The sequence below is a fragment of the Gracilinanus agilis genome, chromosome 4, assembly GCF_016433145.1.
Source record: "Gracilinanus agilis isolate LMUSP501 chromosome 4, AgileGrace, whole genome shotgun sequence".
Classification (NCBI taxonomy): Eukaryota; Metazoa; Chordata; class Mammalia; order Didelphimorphia; family Didelphidae; genus Gracilinanus; species Gracilinanus agilis.
In genome coordinates, this window is record NC_058133.1 from 284,557,501 (window position 1) to 284,578,259 (window position 20,759).

General features: G+C 35.5%; 1 protein-coding gene and 1 non-coding gene across 3 annotated transcripts in view; one reads left to right on the forward strand and one right to left on the reverse strand.

The window, feature by feature from the left end:
• Positions 1-17,901, reverse strand: part of LOC123246997 (cytochrome P450 2K6-like) — a 29,697-nt gene extending 11,796 nt beyond the window's left edge. Inside the window, exons 1-9 of one of the 2 annotated variants that reach the window (XM_044675783.1) lie at positions 17,621-17,901; positions 15,055-15,217; positions 12,576-12,725; positions 10,483-10,643; positions 7,869-8,042; positions 6,578-6,719; positions 6,028-6,212; positions 3,111-3,252; positions 2,909-3,028 (exon numbers count right to left, since the gene is read on the reverse strand). In XM_044675783.1, coding sequence (XP_044531718.1) covers positions 3,006-3,028; positions 3,111-3,252; positions 6,028-6,212; positions 6,578-6,719; positions 7,869-8,042; positions 10,483-10,643; positions 12,576-12,725; positions 15,055-15,217; positions 17,621-17,806 — 1,326 coding nt within the window. In that variant the 5' untranslated portion in view covers positions 17,807-17,901 and the 3' untranslated portion in view covers positions 2,909-3,005. Of the gene's footprint in view, positions 1-2,908; positions 3,029-3,110; positions 3,253-6,027; positions 6,213-6,577; positions 6,720-7,868; positions 8,043-10,482; positions 10,644-12,575; positions 12,726-15,054; positions 15,218-17,620 lie in introns of those variants that run through there. The other variant, XM_044675782.1, reaches the window with a different exon arrangement.
• LOC123248171 lies at positions 13,341-13,447 on the forward strand. Its single transcript, XR_006506250.1, has one exon. It is a non-coding gene; the product is annotated as a U6 spliceosomal RNA (small nuclear RNA).
• Positions 17,902-20,759: the final 2,858 nt, after the last annotated feature.

Genomic DNA, 20,759 nt, shown 5'->3' on the forward strand with positions numbered 1-20,759 from the left:
AGTGATTGTATTTTTAGAGATATTTTATTTTATCAGTTACATGTAATAACAATTTTCCACGTAAGTTTTCTGAAGTTATAAGATCCAAATTATCTCCCCCTTCCCAGAGATGGTAAGCAATTTGATCTGGCTCGTATATGCATTATCATGCAAAATCTATTTCCATATTGATCATTATTGTAATAGAATACTCATAAAATCAAAACCCCTAAATAAAAATCCAAATAAACTAAAGTGAAAAATAGTATTGCATGGTGATCTCATCTCCCACGGGCTGGGTGATCTATGCAATGATGCCCAGCATAATGCAAATTTAGTTTCCAAAATTAAAGCACAACATCAATAGCCTTTTGGATTTCTCAGATCTATGTCCCATAGATATCTCAATCTCCACATATCTAAAACTGAACTAATTTTCTTTCTCCAGCAAACCTTCCCCTCTTCAAAATCACAATCATATACTACAATCTGTCCAGCCATTCTCCCATTGATGGACATTACCCCAATTTCCAGTTCTTTATCACCACAAAGAAAGCTACTCTAAAAGTCTTAGAACACGTAAGTTCCTTACCTTTTCCCCAATCTCCTTGGGAAACAGATCCAGCAATGGTATTGCTAACTTTAAGAGTAAACACAGTTTTATAACTCTGGGCATAATTTCAAATTGCTCTTCAAAATGGTTGCATCAGTTAACAGTTCCACCAATAGTGTATTAGTGTCCCCATTTTTCATGTCTTCTCCAACATTTGCCATTTTGCTCTTTTATCATTTTAGCCAGTCTGATAGGCATGAGATATCTCAGAATTGTTTTGATTTGCATTTCTCTAATCAATAGTGATTTTTTTATACACCTATATATGGCTTTGATTTCTTCATCTAAAAACTGTCATCATAGCTTTTTCCCATTTAACAAATGGAGATTGGCTCTTATTCTTCTACATTTGGTGATTTTCCTGTATATTTTAGATTATGAACCTTAACCTGAGAAACTGTTTATAAAATTCCCCTCAATTTCCTGCTTTCCTTCTAATCTTGACTACATTAGTTTTATTTGTACAGACACTTTTAAATTTAATGTAATAAAAATGACCTATTTTTATTTCACAATATTTTTCAGCTCTTGTTTACTCATAAATTCCTCCCATCAATAAATCTGATAGAAGTAACATGTTCCCTGTACTTCTAATTCACTTATGATATGCCATTTTATGTCTAGGTTGTATATTCATTTTGATCTTATTCCAGCGAGTGGTGTAAGATATTAGTTTATTCATAATTTCTGCCAAACTACTTTCTAATTTGTCCCAGCATTTTTTACCGAATAGTGAATTTGTATTCCCAAAATTTGGATCTATATATTTTTCAAATACAAGTTTACTCTTGTATAATTAGAAAATCTTGGACCCCTGAACTACATCTCTCAGCATCCCTTTCCCTTTGTCCCCACATTCGCATCCTTACCTGTGTATAGATAAGTTCTGGAACTCTGCCTCTCGCTCTCTTTCCCATGTGCACAGCTAGGAAAGCTGGCTTTTTTACTCTTACTTTTAATGTTAGTTATAATTAATAAAATCTTATAAAATGTAATGCTTAGAATATTGGATATTAATTTTGATTCTTACACTCTAATCTACTCCTACAATTTGTTATATGTCTATTCTGTTCCACTGATCTACCTTTCTATTTCTTAGCCAGTACCAGATAGTTTTGATAATTACTGCTTTATAATATAGTTCAAAATCTGGAACAGCTAAATCTTTTTCCTTTATATCTTTTTCATTAATTTGATATTATTGATCTTTCTTCCAAATAAATTTGTTATTATTTTTTTCTAGTTCAATAAAATAAATTTTTGGTAATTTAATAGGATGCCATCAAAGTCATATTTTGAGTAGAAGTTTGATCTAGATGATTCTAATCCATGATTCTATAGCTGTTAGGTCTTGTTTCAAATTGTTCATCTTTATTTGCTCAACATTATAATCTTATTCAATTTATTTGTTTTGGGCCTTGTCTTGCTATCTTCCACTCCTTTGTATTCATGTAGGAAATCCTTCTGGTCTGGAATGCATTCCTTCCTTATCTCTGTCTATTAAAATCCTTCTGAGGATTATTTCTCCAATTTATTTCTCCAATAATTTTCTCTAATATACATTTTCTCCAATATACATTTTATTTCTCCAATATAATTTTTTTTCTTTTAGACCACATGATCATAGATCTAGAACAAGAAGGGACCTTAGAAGACATCTAGTCCATTATCTTTGTTTTAGAGGTGAGAAAATTGAGCTCCAGAGAGATGAACTGACTTGAGAGATGACTGACATAGTCACACATATATGTGGCAGGATTTGAATTTACATTCTCTTATTTGAGAATTAGTGCTAGGAATATCATACATCTCTCCTTTGTCCCTATCATTTTCTGCCTCATTTTGTACTTTATATTTTTTGTGTGTATTTCTCATATCTCCTTAGTAGATTGCCAATTCCTGGAGAGCAAGGTTGGTACCTTTCCTCCCCATCCTCCTACTCCCATTTTCATGTTCCCAGTGCCTTGCAAAGCATTTTTGCACAATAGGAACATAATCATTATTTGTTAAATTGGCTCAATTTCTAAGACCAGTGTGTAAATTGGAATCAAAAGGAATTAAAGTAGCTACAAAATTTTGAATGTGTGAAAACACCAAGTCAGAGCAGCTTGAGGGGTCCATACCAAGACAAAAGAATTAAAAGATAGAGAGAGTATAATGACAAACTTTGCTTTTTTTGTAACCTTGTTAGAAGCAACCTGTGTATTGAGCTATCAAACCCCATACTAGATGTTGTTTAGTCATTACTAATTCTTTGGGACTCCATTTGGGGTTTTCTTGGCAAAGATACTGGAGAGGTTTGCCGTTTCTTTCTCCAACCTAAACTGTTAGGTGTTAAGGGTTAAATGACTTGTTCAGAGTCACATAACTAGTGTCTGGGATTGGATTTGAATTTGAGATTAATCTTCCTGACTCAGCACTGTATCCTCTCTCCACCTATGCAAAAAAAAAAAAATCCTAACTTTAATGTTCCTTTGTTTTCTCCAATGAATCTCAGAGATGAAAGATCATACGTTACCTGCTGAAAAGGGCAGGAATGCATCTTTCTTGACAAATTTTCCTTCCTTGGTGAGAAAATGCTGGGGATGGAAAGTGCAAGGTTTCTCCCACTGAGTTTGGTCTTGAAGTACTGAGGATAACAAGGTAATGACCTCAGTCCCCTAGAAATAAAGTATTAATTAGTAATGATCATAAGGGAATAGTAAAAGGCTTCAGTACTCTTTCCTAGAATGTGATCTTTCATTTTACAAGTAAGAAAACTGAAGTCTAAACAGTAGAGCAGTTAGCATTAAGTGCCTAATATGTGTCAGGCACTGTGGAGATACAGAAAAGAAGGAAGAAAACAAGAATTTATTAAGTACCTACTATGTGTATTATATGCTAAATATTTCCAAATTATTTCTTATTTAATCCTTACAACAACCCTGGGAGATAGGCATTATTATTATCCCTATTTTATAATTGAAACTGAGGCAGGCAGTGGTTCAGAGATTTGCTAGGATTTATACAGCTAATAAGTGTCTAAGGTTGAATTTGTTTTCAGATCTTCTTGACCCCACTCTGCTACCTCTCTGGCTCTGGACACTAGTAGGGGAGATTGAGAAAAATGTCCTGTAATTGGTGAGATATTGGCTGGGACTTGAACAAAGCCAGAAGGTGTAGATAAGGAGAACGAGTATTCCAGATGTAGGAACAACCAGTGAAAATTCCTAGAGCATAGAGATGGAGCATCATGTACTGAAAACAGCAAGGAGGCAAAGTCACTAGATTGTAAAGTACTTGGAGGAGAGTAAGATGTAAGAATACTAGAAAATAAGAGGAGGGAAAGAGCTTGTGAAGAACTTTGAATTAAATTATTGTATTTGTCCAGGGTCACACGGGTAAGTGGTGGAGCTGAGATTTTAATTTCTGGATCTGAATCAAACATAATACTATATATTATACTAGGAATAGCAATAGGTAGCATTTATAAAGTACTGTGAGCTTTGAAAAGGAAATTGCCTTTATTACTTTCATATCAGTGATTATAAAACAAAGAATCACATATAATCCTTATGTTAGGCAACTTCAACTGTGATTTTAATAATAGCTAGTTCCAGTTAATAAATTAACTATGTATAAGCACAGTGGTAGATCAGGAGAGAATTGGCTTAAGAGCTTCTGTTATCAACTATTTAATGTTGAATGCATAGCGAAACTGAATCCTGGTTCCTGATAAAGATAACAGAAACAATTATTAAGTTAGTTGCAGAAATCAGGAATTCATTACAAGATCTAGATGGCATTTGCTTTTGTGGAGGGTTTATACTCAACTATAGGCTCTTCAGAGTTTTATGACTAAGATAGTCACCTCTGGCTTATCTTTAAGTCTCCTTCCCAGACTTTGTATAGTGAGTTATGTCTCATTATGTCAGTCTATTACTTATAGTATTTAGAGATGACTGAAAAGTGTATCCTGATCAGATTCATTCCTATATTTGCTGTTATTGTTGCTTCCACCCTGCAGTGATGAATGGTGCTTATGACATACTGCTTTAAAAAGTGTTATTTCTTTGGGTATGAATGGGCAATCTGCAACAATGGAAGGAATCAATTCATGTTAGTATTTGAGCTGTATATAGCTTATTATCTTCTGTAGTCCTGCACCATGGACAGAATTTAAATTTTTTATTGTGAAAATATATGAGAGGATATGGATGCAATAATTTGATCTCAGAAGAAAGAAGCCATGCAGTTTCAAGGTGTTAGAGACAGGTGCACAGATGTGAATAAATCTGGTAAGGATATCTATGGCCAGAGAAAACCCCCAAAGAAATATTTCCTATCGAACATCTAAAGTCATGTGATATGGGAACTGCTAGAAGTGATTACTCCTGTCCAAAGTGGATAGAGGTAACAGCATAGGCTGGGTGTCAGGGAAGGGGATTTGAATTTTAGGCACATCATGGCCCCACTGCTATTTTGAACCTTGAATTTAATTGTAGGAGTCATTTTACCACAAATTACTACCTGAACTTTATAGATAAACTAAGACTCCTACATAAGAAAGAAACTTGCCCCAGGCCTCATGACAATTATACTAATCTGCCTTCATAATCACAAGTTCATGCTGAATAAGGTCATTAAGAGAATTGGCATTATTTTCCTATCTGGATTCAGTTTTCTGACTCTGAAACAGCTTATGGTACCAGAGGAAAAGAAATTTAAATTATGGTATGGAGTGTACTTATGGGACTAAAGATAGTTTAAAAAAATCAATTCTTTCTTTCTTCCTTCCTTCCTTTCTCCTTCCTCCCTTCCTCCCTTCCTCCCTCCCTTTCTTTCTTTCTTTCTTTCTTTCTTTCTTTCTTTCTTTCTTTCTTTCTTTCTTTCTTTCTTTCTTTCTTTCTTTCTTTCTTTTCTTTCTTTTCTTTCTTTCCTGCATATGGAGAATACTGCACATGATGTTGAATGTGATCATTTTTTGCTTATTGATTTCCTTTGTTACAAAGAAGTAAGGGGTATTTTAGGTATAACTGGTGTACCACCCCAAACATCAATCATTTATTTATAAAAATAATATAAAATTGAAGCAAGGGGAGAACATGACCACAGAGAACTCAAGGTAGCTAAAGGAAAAAGACTGGATTAATATCCAACCTCTGATACCTATTACCTTGTAACCTTGTACATGACACTTGATCTCTTTAAGTCTTAGTTACCTCATTTCCAAAATGAGGAGAATCAACTAGATGGCCTCTGAGGCTTCCAAATACAGATGTATAATTATATGTTTTCATGATCTGATCACGTTTCCCCTAAATGAGCCACTGCCCTTTTCTTGTATTGTAATTATGACTACATTTATTCTAATAATGATATTGATTCTCTAATTTCTATAGGCTGAAGGACCTTCATTTTCTCCACACATATATTCCAATCTTTGATTCTTGTACCTTTGGGATGTAATAGTTTTTAAAGACCACATCTGTGGTAGTTTCCCGGGATATGTTCATTGGAAGGATATTAGAAAATCTCTGAATTTCATGGATGACAGCATCTGTATATGGCATTTGAGTTCGGTGCTCAATTCGAGGCTGGGCTGATCCTATAACTTCAGTGATCTCATTGTGGACCTTTTCTTATAGGATGAAATGGGGAATGAGGAAAAAGAGGAATTAGAATATACATGAGTAGATATGTAAGTGAATAGTTGTAAAAACATTATTGAGATGGCCCAATTTAGGTTTTGACAAAGACACCAAAAGTACCCTCAAACTTTGGGCTCCTTTCATTCGAATGCTTATTTTTTCCACACTGCTAACATCCAAGGGTTAAGAGAGTATATAAAATTCTCCAGCCTTTGCCTTTTCCCCATCCCCTTCTTATTAAGTGACTTATGCAAATGGAAGAGAAGTGAGAAAAGTAGAAAAACAGATAAATCTAGGAGATATAAAAAAAGACAAGAATAAAAATGCAATTTTAAAGAACAATATGGGTTCATACTCTGGATCTCAGGATATTTCATCATGAGTAGAATTCCCCAACGTAGAGTGGAGGCAGTAGTCTCTGTTCCAGCAGCAAACAGGTTAAAAACAAGGGCCACCAAGTTATCATTATTGAAGTAGTCATCAGATTTGTCTTTCTCCTGAAACAGTAAAATGGATAATAAGGGATAAAAACCAAATCAAAACCAAAACAAAAACCTGAAGTGCAGTCTCAGATAGTATGATGACAGTCAAGTACATTTATATGGATTTCAAACTAATTCCTGACCTTTTTTTGTGGAACTTGGGACAATAAGAATTAAGTGGTAAGTTTCAGGAAAGAATATAAGCCTAATTTTTGTAGAATGAGAGAAAGTACTACTTGATATTTATAGATGAAGTTAAAAAACTATCAGCTGAAGATGCATTTGTTCAGGAAGGAACATCTTAAACTCTCCAAAGAAAATGGTAATAAATGTCAGATATCTTCTATACTTTTGTTTTAACCGAGAGTAAAACCAATCTGATCATATTGCATAGTTAGGGATTGAAGATTCTCAAAGAAGTTTCCTATACATAGAATCTCAATTTGGAAAGAATTAGGGATACTTCATTTTGATAATTCATACATAACAGAGGTAGAGGGACCTCAAAAGGCTTTAAGTCCAATCTCCTAATTTTCTAGATAAGGAAATTGAGAATCAAAGAGGTTTTATGTGACATGAGCAGTCATACAGCTAGAAAAATATTTGAAGCTGGAATTGAACCCAGGGCATCCTACTTAGATGAGGCTTTCTGTTTAAATTCCACTAACATTTATTAAGCATTTCCTATATTTGAGGCACTGCGCTTGGACGCCAGGACACACACACACACACACACACACACACACACACACACAAATAAGATAAAAAGGAAACAGTGTCTGCTTCAAGGCACTTACATTCTACTTGGGGGGAGGGGGAACAACCTAAACACAATGGAAATAGAGAGTATATTCAAAATAATGTAGATAGAACATCCAGAGAAAGCATTGTAGGAATAGAAATTCAGAGATAAAACAGATTTCCATATTATTCACTTTTATAAGCAAATAATCCTATAAAATCAAAACCCCAAATCATATACTCAAATGAACAAATGATAAAGCATATGTTTTGCTTGATAATACAAGTCTAACCCAGATTGAATTGCTTGTGAACTCTGGGAGGGGGGAGGGAAGAAGGGAGGAAGACAACATGTTGAAATTTGCTATTAAAATAAAATAAAGGAAAAAATGCCTTTCATTAAGGCAAATCTCAAAGCCATACCTCCTGCTGTTTGATGAGAAAGGCATCGATGAAACTTCTTTGGTCATTTTTATCCAGTTTCTGAAGGTGCTTTAAGAAAGTCATCCTTATAAAAGAGAACAATTCATCTCTATTCCTGAGTACTCTTTTCAAATCTTGCAAAAGGAACCCCAAGACTGGAAACATGTTGAAGATCTAAAGGAATAAAAATGGCAAGATGAAATATGCATAAGAGTCTTGTAGTTGCAATAGAACTAGAATTATATAATCTGGCACCTTTAGCATGAATTTCCCCTGCTATGTCCCCCCAAAATAATCACTCAGTAAACTTTTATTCATAGAATGTTTAAGAGCAATACTGGTTGCTGGGTATAAAAAAAGCAAAGAACTCTTTAAAAAGCTCACATACTGTGGAAAAAATAACATGCATACATATATTAATAAATACAAAATATATGCGAAATACCTGCAAAGTAATTTTTGTGGTGGCACTTCAGTAGCTGGGATGAGAGGATCTGGAAGACTTTGTGTAGGTGGTAAAATATGAGCTAAGCTTTGAAGGAAGGTAAGAATAGTAGGAGGCAAAGAGAAGAAGAGAGAACTTTCAAGGCATAGGGAACAGTCTATGAAAAGGCAAGTTTGGTTTACAAATAGAGGAGTATACCCAAGTAATAAATCTGGGTAGGTTAGAGAAACATTATAAAGAATTATTATTATTATTATTAAGTTTTAATTTGGGGGCAATAGGGAGCCACAAGGTTGTTTGATTAGTAAAGTTATGTGTCAGAGATGAACTTTAGGAAGAGATATATGGAGGATAGATTAGAGAGGGGAAGGATTTTAGGCAAGAGGATCAATTAGGACATTATTGAAATTGTCTAGGCCATAGGTGGTGATGGCCTGAACTAGGGTGGTAGCCATGTGAGAGACAGGAACAGATTTGAGGGGGATTGTGGAAGAAGAAATGATAATCACCCAACCTTCTTAAATACTTCAAGTGACAGAGAATTTATTACCAATATGTTAGGATCATGTCATTGTTAGACAATTCTAATTTTTGAGATGTTCTTCCTAACTATATTGATTGAGAACTTGTCTTCCTGTAACTTACAATTATAAAATGTTTGACTCCTAAAGCTGTAAAGAACTTCAGAGGTCATCTGGTCCAACCTATTTCTGAATTAGAATCTTCTATTCTTATTGGCTTTTTTTTTATGCTCATGCTAGCATATAAATCTCGTGAGACTCTTTGCTACATTGATTTCATTGCCACATTTAAATATAGTGATAATAATGTATATTATGAGTTTAATAACTATGCATATTCAATATATAAGTATATATTATAATAAATATGTATGTATAATAACAATACATTTACCTAGTGAATGACAGCTTCCCAAACTACACTTTTCTTACAACACCCTAATGCAGTGATGGGCAAAGTATGGCCCGCAGGCCAGATGCGCCCCCCTGAAATGTTCTACCCACACTGCGTGACATTATTCCTAATCTGACGAATACAACGAGTGGGATACAATACAATGAAACTTGGAAAGAGTTGCCTTAGAAACAGACTGACAGATGAACATTTCCTTTTCTTTGGCCCCCTCTTTAAAAAGTTTGCCCATCACTGCCCTAATGAGTTTGATAGTTAAAATACTCTCATTCCCATCTTCCAGATGAGGAAACTGAGGCTTATAAAGGTTGAGCAATTTAGCAAGATCACACAGCTGGTAAATGCTAGAGCTAGGCAATGAACTTAGGATATTCATAAACTAGAAAGCAAAAAAAATCCGTAACAGGCATCAGTATGTACTAAAATCATCAAAGAAGAAAAATCACAAAAGTAGACAAAAGGCACCAGAACTACAGGATTGCCCTTATAGTTATTAGTTATACACTATAGATATAGAGTACTGAAGATATAGAGCACATCTCATTCTTCTCAACCATCTGTATTTATAGTTAATAAAGCTAAAGCTGACACTTCCTAAAGAAAGGAGTATTTTATACTATCAATAGCATGACTTTCAAATTATGAAATGTTTTCATGACCTATTCTTTTATCCTTGTAGGATACATGAAGGCAGTTCACCTATTGCCCATCCCAATCTCCCTTGCTAAGAACACATCAGCTATTGAGCTTTTATTGAACAACTGATATTTGCTAACAAATGTCATTTTTCAAATCATTCTATTTCTCCAAAGCATTTGGTCTAGCTATCTGTTTCTGAACTGAGATTCCCCTTTTGTAGATGAAGAAAAGATGGGTTAAAAAAGATTGCAGGAATGACTAAAGCCACATATGGAGTTTATAGAAAATGCTTTAAGGCTTGCAAAGAACCCATTTGTGTTAAATAGGAAGGCTGAACCAGAAATATTCAACTTGGAAAAAAAATGAGTTACTTAGTGCAAAGGGAAGAACAATGGATTTGGGGTGAGGGGAACTCTGTGCAACCTTGGGCAGATCACCACCCCTCTAAGCCTCAGGTTCCTCATCTGTAAGATTTAAGGATTGGACTGAGTTCTAAGGTTCCATCTATATCTGTGATCCTTTAAAAGCATGTACTTGCCTTCTCTTGATTACATAAATGTATCTCCTGACATTAGACAAGAAATAAGGGACAATTACCGTAATGCTTGGACTTCCTATAAGTATTATATTTTCACCAATCAAGTGTAAAAGTCTCAGGAATTGAGGATCTTTGTAGTCAAATCGCTTCCCAAGCAATATTGACACAATGATGTTGGCAACAGAAGCGTTCAATATTGTGCTGATCTCAAAGGGCTTTCCTGGAAAAGAATTATTTGGGTTGTACAAATCCACATGTATAATTTTTCATATAATAAAATGTGTGCCAAAATATGTATAGAGATCCTATGACATATCACTGTTAACAGAATTTCAGGCAAGAGAGGGATCAGTAAAAGAATTCTGAACTTAAACTTAAAGGACAAATAGCATTTTCTTAGAGTATTCTTACAATATAATACAATGCAATCAATCAATCCACCAACAAGCATTTATTAATTTCCTAATATATCTCAAGAACTCTGTAATGAAATTCAAGACAAGGCAGATTTATAAAGGGTCTATCATATGCAGATAATGATAATGTAATTAATATAGTACATTAATTGCATTTATTTATAATGATTAACCACATTTACACAGTGTTTTGAGGCTTACAAAACATTTTATACATAGTATCCCATTTGATCCTCAGAACAACTCTGAGAGCTGCAGAAATGGATTAGGAAATATATTGATTAGGTACAGATAAGATAAGAACTTTGAGAAAGGGGTCTCTGAGGTTGCAGGCAAGGCAGAGTGCTGTGCTTGAAATCAGAACTTGGAAGGAGGGAAACAGGAGAGGTTCTGACAGCTAGCTGGTCAGGGCTTCTGGGGGATTCTCTCTTTGGTTTCTGGTGAAGGTAGACAACTCAGACCTTGTTCTTTGCTGTATATAGGGGAAAGAGAAATCTAAACCATCTGAAGAGGTTTTCCTACCCTCTTAACATGAGAATTTATCTTGGAGAAAGAAGTTGTCATATCTGCTTTGGTGGAGAACGATTTTGTGAGAAGAAAGATCAAAGGTCTGTTTGCCTGGACTCTGGGCCATCTCAGGGTTACTCTCTGGTCAGCCAGCTTCTGCCATATTGGGCTGATTGACTTGGTGTTTACTTGGAGACATCTTTAATAATATTAAGTTAATTTCAATAAGGATCATAGTTAGATTGTAGTCAGATAGCATTTTGGATTTTTTAAATAAGTGCTAGGCAATTTCAGAGTAGCTTGAAGACACAGAAGAGTTTGCCGTGACGCAAACAAAGAAAGTTCCCTGTTAGTGTTAAGGCTTTTCTTGTTACTAATTCTTATATTTGTATCTGTTAAATATAAATAAATAGATTTTTAAATAAATAATCTCCAAGTAAGTTACATACTGGATTGGTAAAGGGAAGTCATTCCTGGCTTTCTTTCTGAGGGGAGAGCTGAAAGACACTTTTGTGAACACCAACAAAGTATTTTACCATAGCATCCTCCTCAACAACATCAATAATAATCCACAATATTTCAGAGGCAGGTGCTATTATTACCCCCATTTTAGAGATGAGGAGAAGGATGCTGATAGAAGTTAAGTGACTTGCTCCAGGTTACACAGCTCATATGTATTGAGGCAGAATTTGAATTCATATCTTCCTTAATTCAAGGTCCAGCATTTAATGCTTCAGGTCATCTAGCCTCTATGCAGATTTTTCCTTTGGGAAAATAAATAGCTTAGTAAGATGTGGGCCTAGGGGTCATCATCTATTTCAATTTGTCCATTTTACAGAACAAGAAGATGAGTTTCAGGGAGTGAAATGACTTACTCAGGTAGAAATTAACAAGCCAAGAATTCTATCATACTAAGACTAAAAGGAAGTTTTTTTGATTATCTATATTTTCATTATCTATTAATATACATAATTGTGAAATGATGGTACATTATTTATAAAGAAGAAATAATACTTAGTGGCATAAGTATGCATAGAACATGGGTGTGTATATTGGCACACTCTTGGGGAGCATTTCCAATAGCTCTTCCCCTCACAGGATAGGGATAGTCCAAAGGGAATGTTCTGCCAGGGTACAATGGCATTGGGATCTTACTCCATGCAGGTTCATGCTTATTAATTTATTCTGCTCTAAAACTCTAGGTTCCTTGATTAACTAAACCAATTCACCTTGATGGGACTCAAAGACTTGTATTAGATGCTGACATTCTTCCAGAATCCTCTCCTCTATGACTTTCTTGCCCATGCCAAAGTTTCTCAGTGTTGCCAAGCTGAATCTTCTAATGGTTTTCCAGTTTTCACCATGAGAAAAGACAATTCCTGGAAAGGGAAAATCATTTTTCAAATATTCAACTAACCAATTTATTGGATTAAATTCAAGTATTTATCAAAATACCACAACATCATCTCATTTGAACCTCCTAATCCTTTCAGGCCATTAATGTTAGGACTAGACCTGTGACTAGACCTTTGATTTTATTGTTATTGGGAACATCCAGCTAAACGAATCTTCTCTACCAATGTGACACCTTCTTTGCAAGTCTAGAACACTTAAAGGTTAAGTAAGTTGCCCAATACCACTCAATACATGTAAGAAACTTGTTAAATTGTGTCTTCTTGGCTTTGAAAATGGATCTCTATTCACTATCCCATGATGCCTTACAGATGAGGAAACTGAGGTTTAGAGATTAAAGACTTACTCAGGGTCACAAAGCTAATACGTTCAAAGTGGGATGGAAGCCCAATTTCCCCTGATTCCAGGGTTTGCTCTTCTTTATATATCAGGATGTCTCTAAAGTATAAGATTAACAGTGCCTTCCCTTTAATGACTATATATCAGAGATTGTTCCAAAGCACAAAAATTCAGAGGTACAAGATTTCATAGAAGTTCAGCTCCGGGCCATGCTCCACCTGGTTATAAAGTATTTAAGAAGTGCTTGCTTCAGCTGAACATATACTAAAATTGGAATGATACAGAGAAGATTTGTATGACTAATCTGTGCAAGGATGGCATACAAATGCAAAATGTTCATTAAAAATGAGGAAGAGAAGGAGAAGGAGGAAGAAGGAAAGGAGGAAGAAGGAGGAGAAGAAGAAGAAAGAAGAATTATTTCTTATCATGAGTGTATTAATTATCCCAAGTAGTTCAGCACTTCTCAGACCAAAGGTGTTATTCTATTTCTCATTTCTTTTGTTCATGTTAGAGTGACCTAGAGTATTCCTTGCAATTTTTTGATGTTGAGTTTGTATGACATATTCATTTTCTTGAATAAGTCTGTGGAGGCTGGCAATTGAATTACTGTCTTTGATAGTTTTGAGCTTTTTTTTTTTTTAACATAGGTGTATATGCTTTTCATGAACCAGCTTCCTCAGTCACCTCATCCATTTCAGAGATGAAGAATGAGTACATCCCCTGGCTCTGGGTCCTGACTCATTCCGACAGATAGGCTGAGCCAGAAGAGACAAATCACTTACTCATTATGTGAATAGATTTGTTGACACTCCAGAGGTAATATAATTTAATAGCTTAAGTATTGGAACCACTATCAGAAGACTTGATTATTACTCTTGCCTCAGGCATTTATATGCTGTGTGATGCAATCACTTAATCTCTTTGGAGTTTAGTTTCTTTATGAAATAAAGAGAATAGACTGGATGATAAGATTCCTTCTTCCTCCAAATCTACAATCTGAAAGATGACTAAGAATTAGTCAGTTTACTTCCTATTTGAAATAATGGAGAGCATAATATACATTGCAGATCATTCCTAGATATAACTTACATCCTCTTAATTACTTCATTATAATAAATTATTTATTTTATCACAAACAAAACATTAATTATTGAATAATAATTTTATTAATTATTCTTATGACTGGCCAGAAAAAATCTCAAGTCTAGGACAAATATATATTATATATATTTAAATGTGTGTATATTTAAATATATAACCTGTCCAAAGAATTTAGAGGTGAAAGAAACTTTGAGGTAATCTAGAGGAAGCTGGGTGTAGTGGAGCATTGGATCTGGAGTCAGGATGACCTCAGTTCAAACAATGCTTTAGATATTAGGTGTACATCTCTGAGTTAGTCAATCAACCCTCTGTGCCTTAATTTCTTCATGTATAAAATGAAGGATTTGTATTGATGGTCTATAGGGTTCCTTCTAGCTCAGCATCAATCATCCTCTGAACCAAGTTCAGTCTTCTCATTTTTCAGAAAAGGAAACTTAGGAACACAGACATTAAGTGACTTGCTCCAGGAGTCATTTACATAAACAGTAAGAGGCATTAAGTGACCTGCTCAAGGAGTCACTTATGTAAGGAGTAAGAGGCAGTGCTTGGATTCCACTCAAGCCCTTTGATTCCAAATCCAGTATTCTTTCTTTTTTGCATTCCTGTGCTAAGTCTATACTAATCATTAACGATCCTTGTTTTTTTTTTTTTCTTCACTATGAGCATTCTCTTAAGTAAGTAACACCACTGTGCATTGAGTCTATGGGTGATTGAAAAGTATTGTTTATCTTGTTCATTGGTGAGGGGGAAAAAACAAACAAAACCACAAGTGTTTGAAAAGGCAGAACACATTTGACCTACAATGAAGTAGAAAAGGTAATGTTCTAAGAGACATTTCAAACAGTTCCTTATTACCTCTTCCTTCAAAAACTCTTTCAAAAATAGGGACATGTGCCCTTTCTCCAAACTGCTCTGAGTAGTTCACGAGGGCATCCTTCACCGTCTCATATCCTGATAGCACCACCACTGTCTTGGGGCCCATCCTCAAGCTGAAGATGGGGCCATATTTTTTGGAGAGCTTTAACATAGAGAAGAAGATAAAGCAATTCAGAATAGTTTACTTAATAGAAATAGACCTGGTGTGGAAGTGGAAGATCTCTGGTCTGGTCCTGGCTCTGCCAAATTAGGAAGTGGTATATAAATGATCCTTTTTCCTCCTTCAAGGACTGAGATTATATGATCAAATCTCTAAGAAAAAGTGGTTTTGGTTCTCCACTTTGCCTTTAGGAGAGCAATGGCCACTTACTAGTATTTATAGAGTGAAGAAGCCATTTTTTCTTTTAACTGGATCTTCCAGTTCCAATTCCAATGAATTAGTCCCTGAATAATAAGTTTATATGCTCAAAACAACATGTACAGATATTTTGCATGTATATGTACTTGTGTATGTATTATAATGTTACCTGTACTATGTTATATAACATATAATTTGTTGTTGAGTCATTTTTCAGTTATATGTGACTCTTTGAGACCCCTTTCTTGAAGAAGATACTGGAGTCCTTTGCTGTTTCCTTCTTTGCTCATGTATAGATGAGAAAACAAAGGCAAATAGGATTAAGTGTCTTGCCCAGGATGACACAGCTAGTAAGTTTCTCAGGTTGGAATTAAATCCAGGAAGGAATCTTCTTAACTTCAGGCTCAGCACTCTATCCACTCCATCACCTAGCTGCCCCTATTATATGATAATATAACATAATATAGTCTTCTATTACAATGTAATACTATAACAATATATGTAAAGATACATCTCAGTAAGTGTATTCACAACCTCTCCCTTGATATGTTGTCTATCTAATCCCTATTGATTGTTTTCCTGGGATGTCATTCCACCAGTAGTTCATGTCAGTAACAGAGGTGAATTAAATAGGAATGTTTTGGGCAAAAAAAAGTATTCTCACCTCTTTCTGTGTAATCTTTCATTTTCCTTAAAAAATTAGGTGGAGAGCCTTGAGCAGAGTTCTAAATAAGAGGCATAATTATTCTCACTTTTTGGAGTAAGAAACTAAGCTTCTACAGATTTAATGACTAGGGTCACAGCCCATAGTCAGAGTCAGGGACTGAATTGAACCCTGAGCCTAATAGACTCGAATGTAAGCACTCTATCCCTTATATCATACTATCTTTAGGTGGTACTTAATAAATGTCTAATATAATGTTTGCTACATAGGAAGAAAATATTAATGTTTGAAACTAAGGATTGTTATTGGTAGCAGGCAAGATCTTCCAACAATTATCCACTTCTTCATTGTCATTTGTTGCTATTCCACAGAGCCATGGCAATGAATCCCATTTCATCTTCAAGGTCAGTCCAGTACTATAGAAATGTCAATTTTATGCATGACACTGAGTGAAATTTAAGTTTTAGATCATGGGGGGATCAGTTTTAAGTACAAAACTCCTTGATTCTAGCATTCAACTCTGCTGACATTATAACTTAATTACAATGTAATTAATGATAAATATTCTTTAAATTTAAAGTGGGGGGTGGTATTCAATATGTTTTATAGGTGTCAAGAAAACATAGAATAAGAATCTGAGATTTGGCATGGACTTTGGAGGTCTTTCAACCCAATTCTCTCATTGTTCAGAGGAGAAAACTGAGGCGAAGCCTTACATATAGAAGCAGAAGCCACAGAAACATCAACAGAATGTCTCAGGGTGGCAATACCACTTTATCATGGTGGAAATAAGCCTAATCATTTGTTATACAGAACATTTTAAAATTAATGAACAACATTATTAGAAAGCTGATCTATATGGTTAAGTTCCCACCTAGTTATCTATTTAAATATCTGTAAACTGGTAGACCTACTATTAGTCAAATAGTATTTAGGTCCATGGTGCTGACATGAACACTTTCATGGTCATAGCCTTCTCATTAACTCCTTGACTTACATTCCTCCTAAGACATGTGGGAGAACTACCCCTGTGTGAATTAAACAGGAATTAACCATGTTTTGGGCAAAACAAAAACAAAATATTCTCACCTCTTTCTGTGTAATCTTTCATTTTCCTTAAAAAAAAAATTAGGTTGAGGACCTTGAGCAGAGTTCTAAATAAGAGGCATCATTATCCTCACATTTTGGAGTAGGAAACTAAGGCTCCTAAAGATTTAATGACTTGCCCAGGGTCATAGGAGAGGGGTTACTTCTCCTGAATCCGGCTCCTCCCATTGTCCCTTTTTACTCTTCCCCCTCTGCCCTCCAGTGCTATGCCAGTAACAATAACCTACCAGTCTCAACCGCCACCAAATAACTACCAATCACCAAGTAATAACCAATGTCCAGCAACCAGAGACAAATAAGTAACAATGCTCTGAGTTTATTCCAGTCCTAGTTTCATTTCAAGGCTCTCTCATTCCATATTTCCTGAGCCATAATTTCAAAAGGAAACGTTCCCTCTGTAATTTATTTATTTTTACCTCTTGCATGGTTTGGTAGGGCCTCTTCAGATTGAGTATGTGCAGGTTTCCAATGACTGGCAAAGGCCTTGGTCCTGGAGGAGATTGCTTCTTGAAATTCTTAGTTAGGGTGAGTTTTATTTTTAAAATGAAAATCAAAATCAGACTCAGTCCCGAAAGTATGGAAAACAGATCAAGCCCATTCATTTTCTATCAGAAGTTGCTAAAGTTGCGTCACCAACGAAAATGGCAAGATGGCAACGGGCAAGAGTTAGCAGCAGCCAGTGTTGCCTGGAAGCAGAAAGGAGCCTTGATCACTGCCAGCTCTTCTCTTCTAACTCCCCCATATTTATAGGGAACAAGTAAGTGATATAAGTATACGGAATAAATGATGGTTAAGGATGGTTAACCAAGTGTGGAAATGGGGTTACATGAGTCCCTCACTACAGTGGGGAAAGAGGGAGTCAGTTAGATCTTTCAGTTGACTATAGGGAGCAGACAGAGTAACAGAATAACCACAAGTAAAACTTCTTAGTTGGGGATAATATATAACCAAGGAAAATAACACAGTGGGTACAATGTGTACACCAAGTTTCTGGGTAAGGAGTAAAAAGCCAAGGAAGATATTATAAACAGGGTTTAATAAAAGAACAGGGACAGGGAGTGGAGGTAAGAGGAAATATCTGCCACTAAGACTATTGGAAAACAAGGATGGGAGGGTTGGATATAGCTACTCTATATTTCTTTTTTTTTTTAATGATTTTTTTTAAACCCTTGTACTTTGGTGTATTGTCTCATAGGTGGAAGATTGGTAAGGGTGGGCAATGGGGGTCAAGTGACTTGCCCAGGGTCACACAGCTGGGAAGTGGCTGAGGCTGGGTTTGAACCTAGGACCTCCTGTCTCTAGGCCTGTAGCTACTCTATATTTCTAAACCTACACCAGACAGCCTGGGGCATTGGCTGGCTGGTCAAAGGGAAAAGGGTTTCTCACAAGACGTCCTTTGGCTGTTTCTCAAATGTATCAGCTTGTCCCAGGAACACAGGTCAACAGCAAAGAAAATCCACTGGGGAAGTCAGAAAGAAATATATCTGTATGTCCACTATACAAGATAAACCTCCAAATCTCAACCTGAACTTCTTGGACTTGCTAGATGATCTTGTAGATACTTTCCAAGGCACAGAGATAACCCAAAATCCACAGGCTCTTCATTTAGTTGCTAAACTCCAACTCTCCAAAAGCCAAGAGAGTCACTGAGAAAGTCCCCTCTGCTGCATTCCAGGTTTGGAATGTTCAGCTCCTGCTAGCCTGCCTGGCAAAATCTGCTTTTAACTAACTAAGTTAAAATCCTACAATTTCCCTACAACATAAGCGAGGAAGAAAGTTTTAGTGCTCATAGTAAATATTTGCCCCCTGGGATGGTCTCTGTTTTCTGTCTCATTTTCTTAATCCTCAGATTTACTTGTTTTCACCCATAGATTAAGAGTATTATGTCACTCATAATCGGGATTAATCTTTAAAATAATTTCAGGGAGAGATTGAACACGTTTAATCTTTGTGAAATGTTTTGTGCCAAAGTGTATACTAGAGTCAGCTACTGGAGGTACAGTGGAAAGAGAGCTGAGAGTACGAAATGTGGATTCAAATTCTGGCTCTGTCTCGTATTACCTGTGTGACTTCGGACATACCCAGCCTCAGTTTCCTCACACACACGTTGTTTAACATTGTCCCTTTTGTCCCATTTCAGGTGAAAGGATCTCATCTAGCTCAATGTGGACAGGAAGGGGAAAAGCATTTATGTAGTTGCTCCTATGTGACAGTCACTGTGCTAAGTATTTTTTCATTTTACAAATATTATCTCATTTGATTTTCATAACAATCTGAGAGGTAGGTACTATTATTATCTCCATTTTATAGTTGAGGAAACTGAACCAAAGAGAGATTAAATAACTTGCCTAGTCACACAATTAATAAGTAACTGAGGCTGGATTTGAACTCAGGACTTGCTGAATCCAGGCCCAGGGCTCTATCCACTGCATCTATCCACTGACTCAGGACATACTGAATTTCAGTAACTTTTCTTCCTGTGAAAAGTCAGACAGTCTGGAGTCCATTTCTTGATTTGACATTAAATAACTTTGTGAATTTGGGCATGTCACAATAGTGTGTAATTAGAATTTTGTACCCTAGGACTTCATTCCCCAGAATCCCACTTTCATCTTCACTGAAGTCCTTAAGTTTTGGAGATAAAGTTTCTGTAACCCTGCCCTCTCTGCTTCTTTTCCTGCTAACAGGATCAGGAAAACTTCTCTTTACTCAGGCTTTTACTCTTGTTCCTGCTGACAGGATCAGGAAAACTTGTCTTTACTCAGGCTTTTACTCTTGTTCTTTCTATTTCCTCTACTTTAAGTGATTATTAATAAATCTTATAAAATATAATACTTAGAGTTATTGGATATTAATTTTAAATATTACAATAGTCTTCATTTTGAATATGGGCTGGGTCAGTGTCAACTCTTTGACATTAGATAATCACTTCATTTATATGATTACCCCCCCCCCCCCCCAATCCATAAATGAGAAATCTGGGTCACTTCTAGATCTAAAACTCTATTGAGTCCTTTGCTATCTAAAGCCATATAACTAATGTTGCCTGGATATGAGACTATCCACTGCACCAGATAGTTGCTTCCTAGTTGTAGATATTTTTATTGATTTTTTTTTGCTTTTGCTTCACTTAAATTTCCCTATATTTCTCTCTCTCTTTACTCCCAGAAAGGAGTAAACAAAATTTAATTATAACAAAGGATTTAAAGAAAACTAATAAAAACAATCAATATATTAAAAAATATGACATTCTACCTAGTGTTCACACTTCAACTTTTACATTGAAGGTCAGCTAACATTTTTTCTATGACATGAAATATACTTAATTATCTAAGTTTCCTTGTCTCTCACATTTTCAATTTTTTGGGGGATTTGACTAGATATACCATTGTCCTTTACTAAACATATTAACCAATCATCTTGTAGAAATAGAAATAACATATATACCCATTCTCATGATTTATTACAGACAGAACCAAATTTCTGATGCTTAAGCAATGCAGTGGATAGAGCAGCGGACCTGCAGTCAAGAAAATTTTAGTTCACATTCTAAGT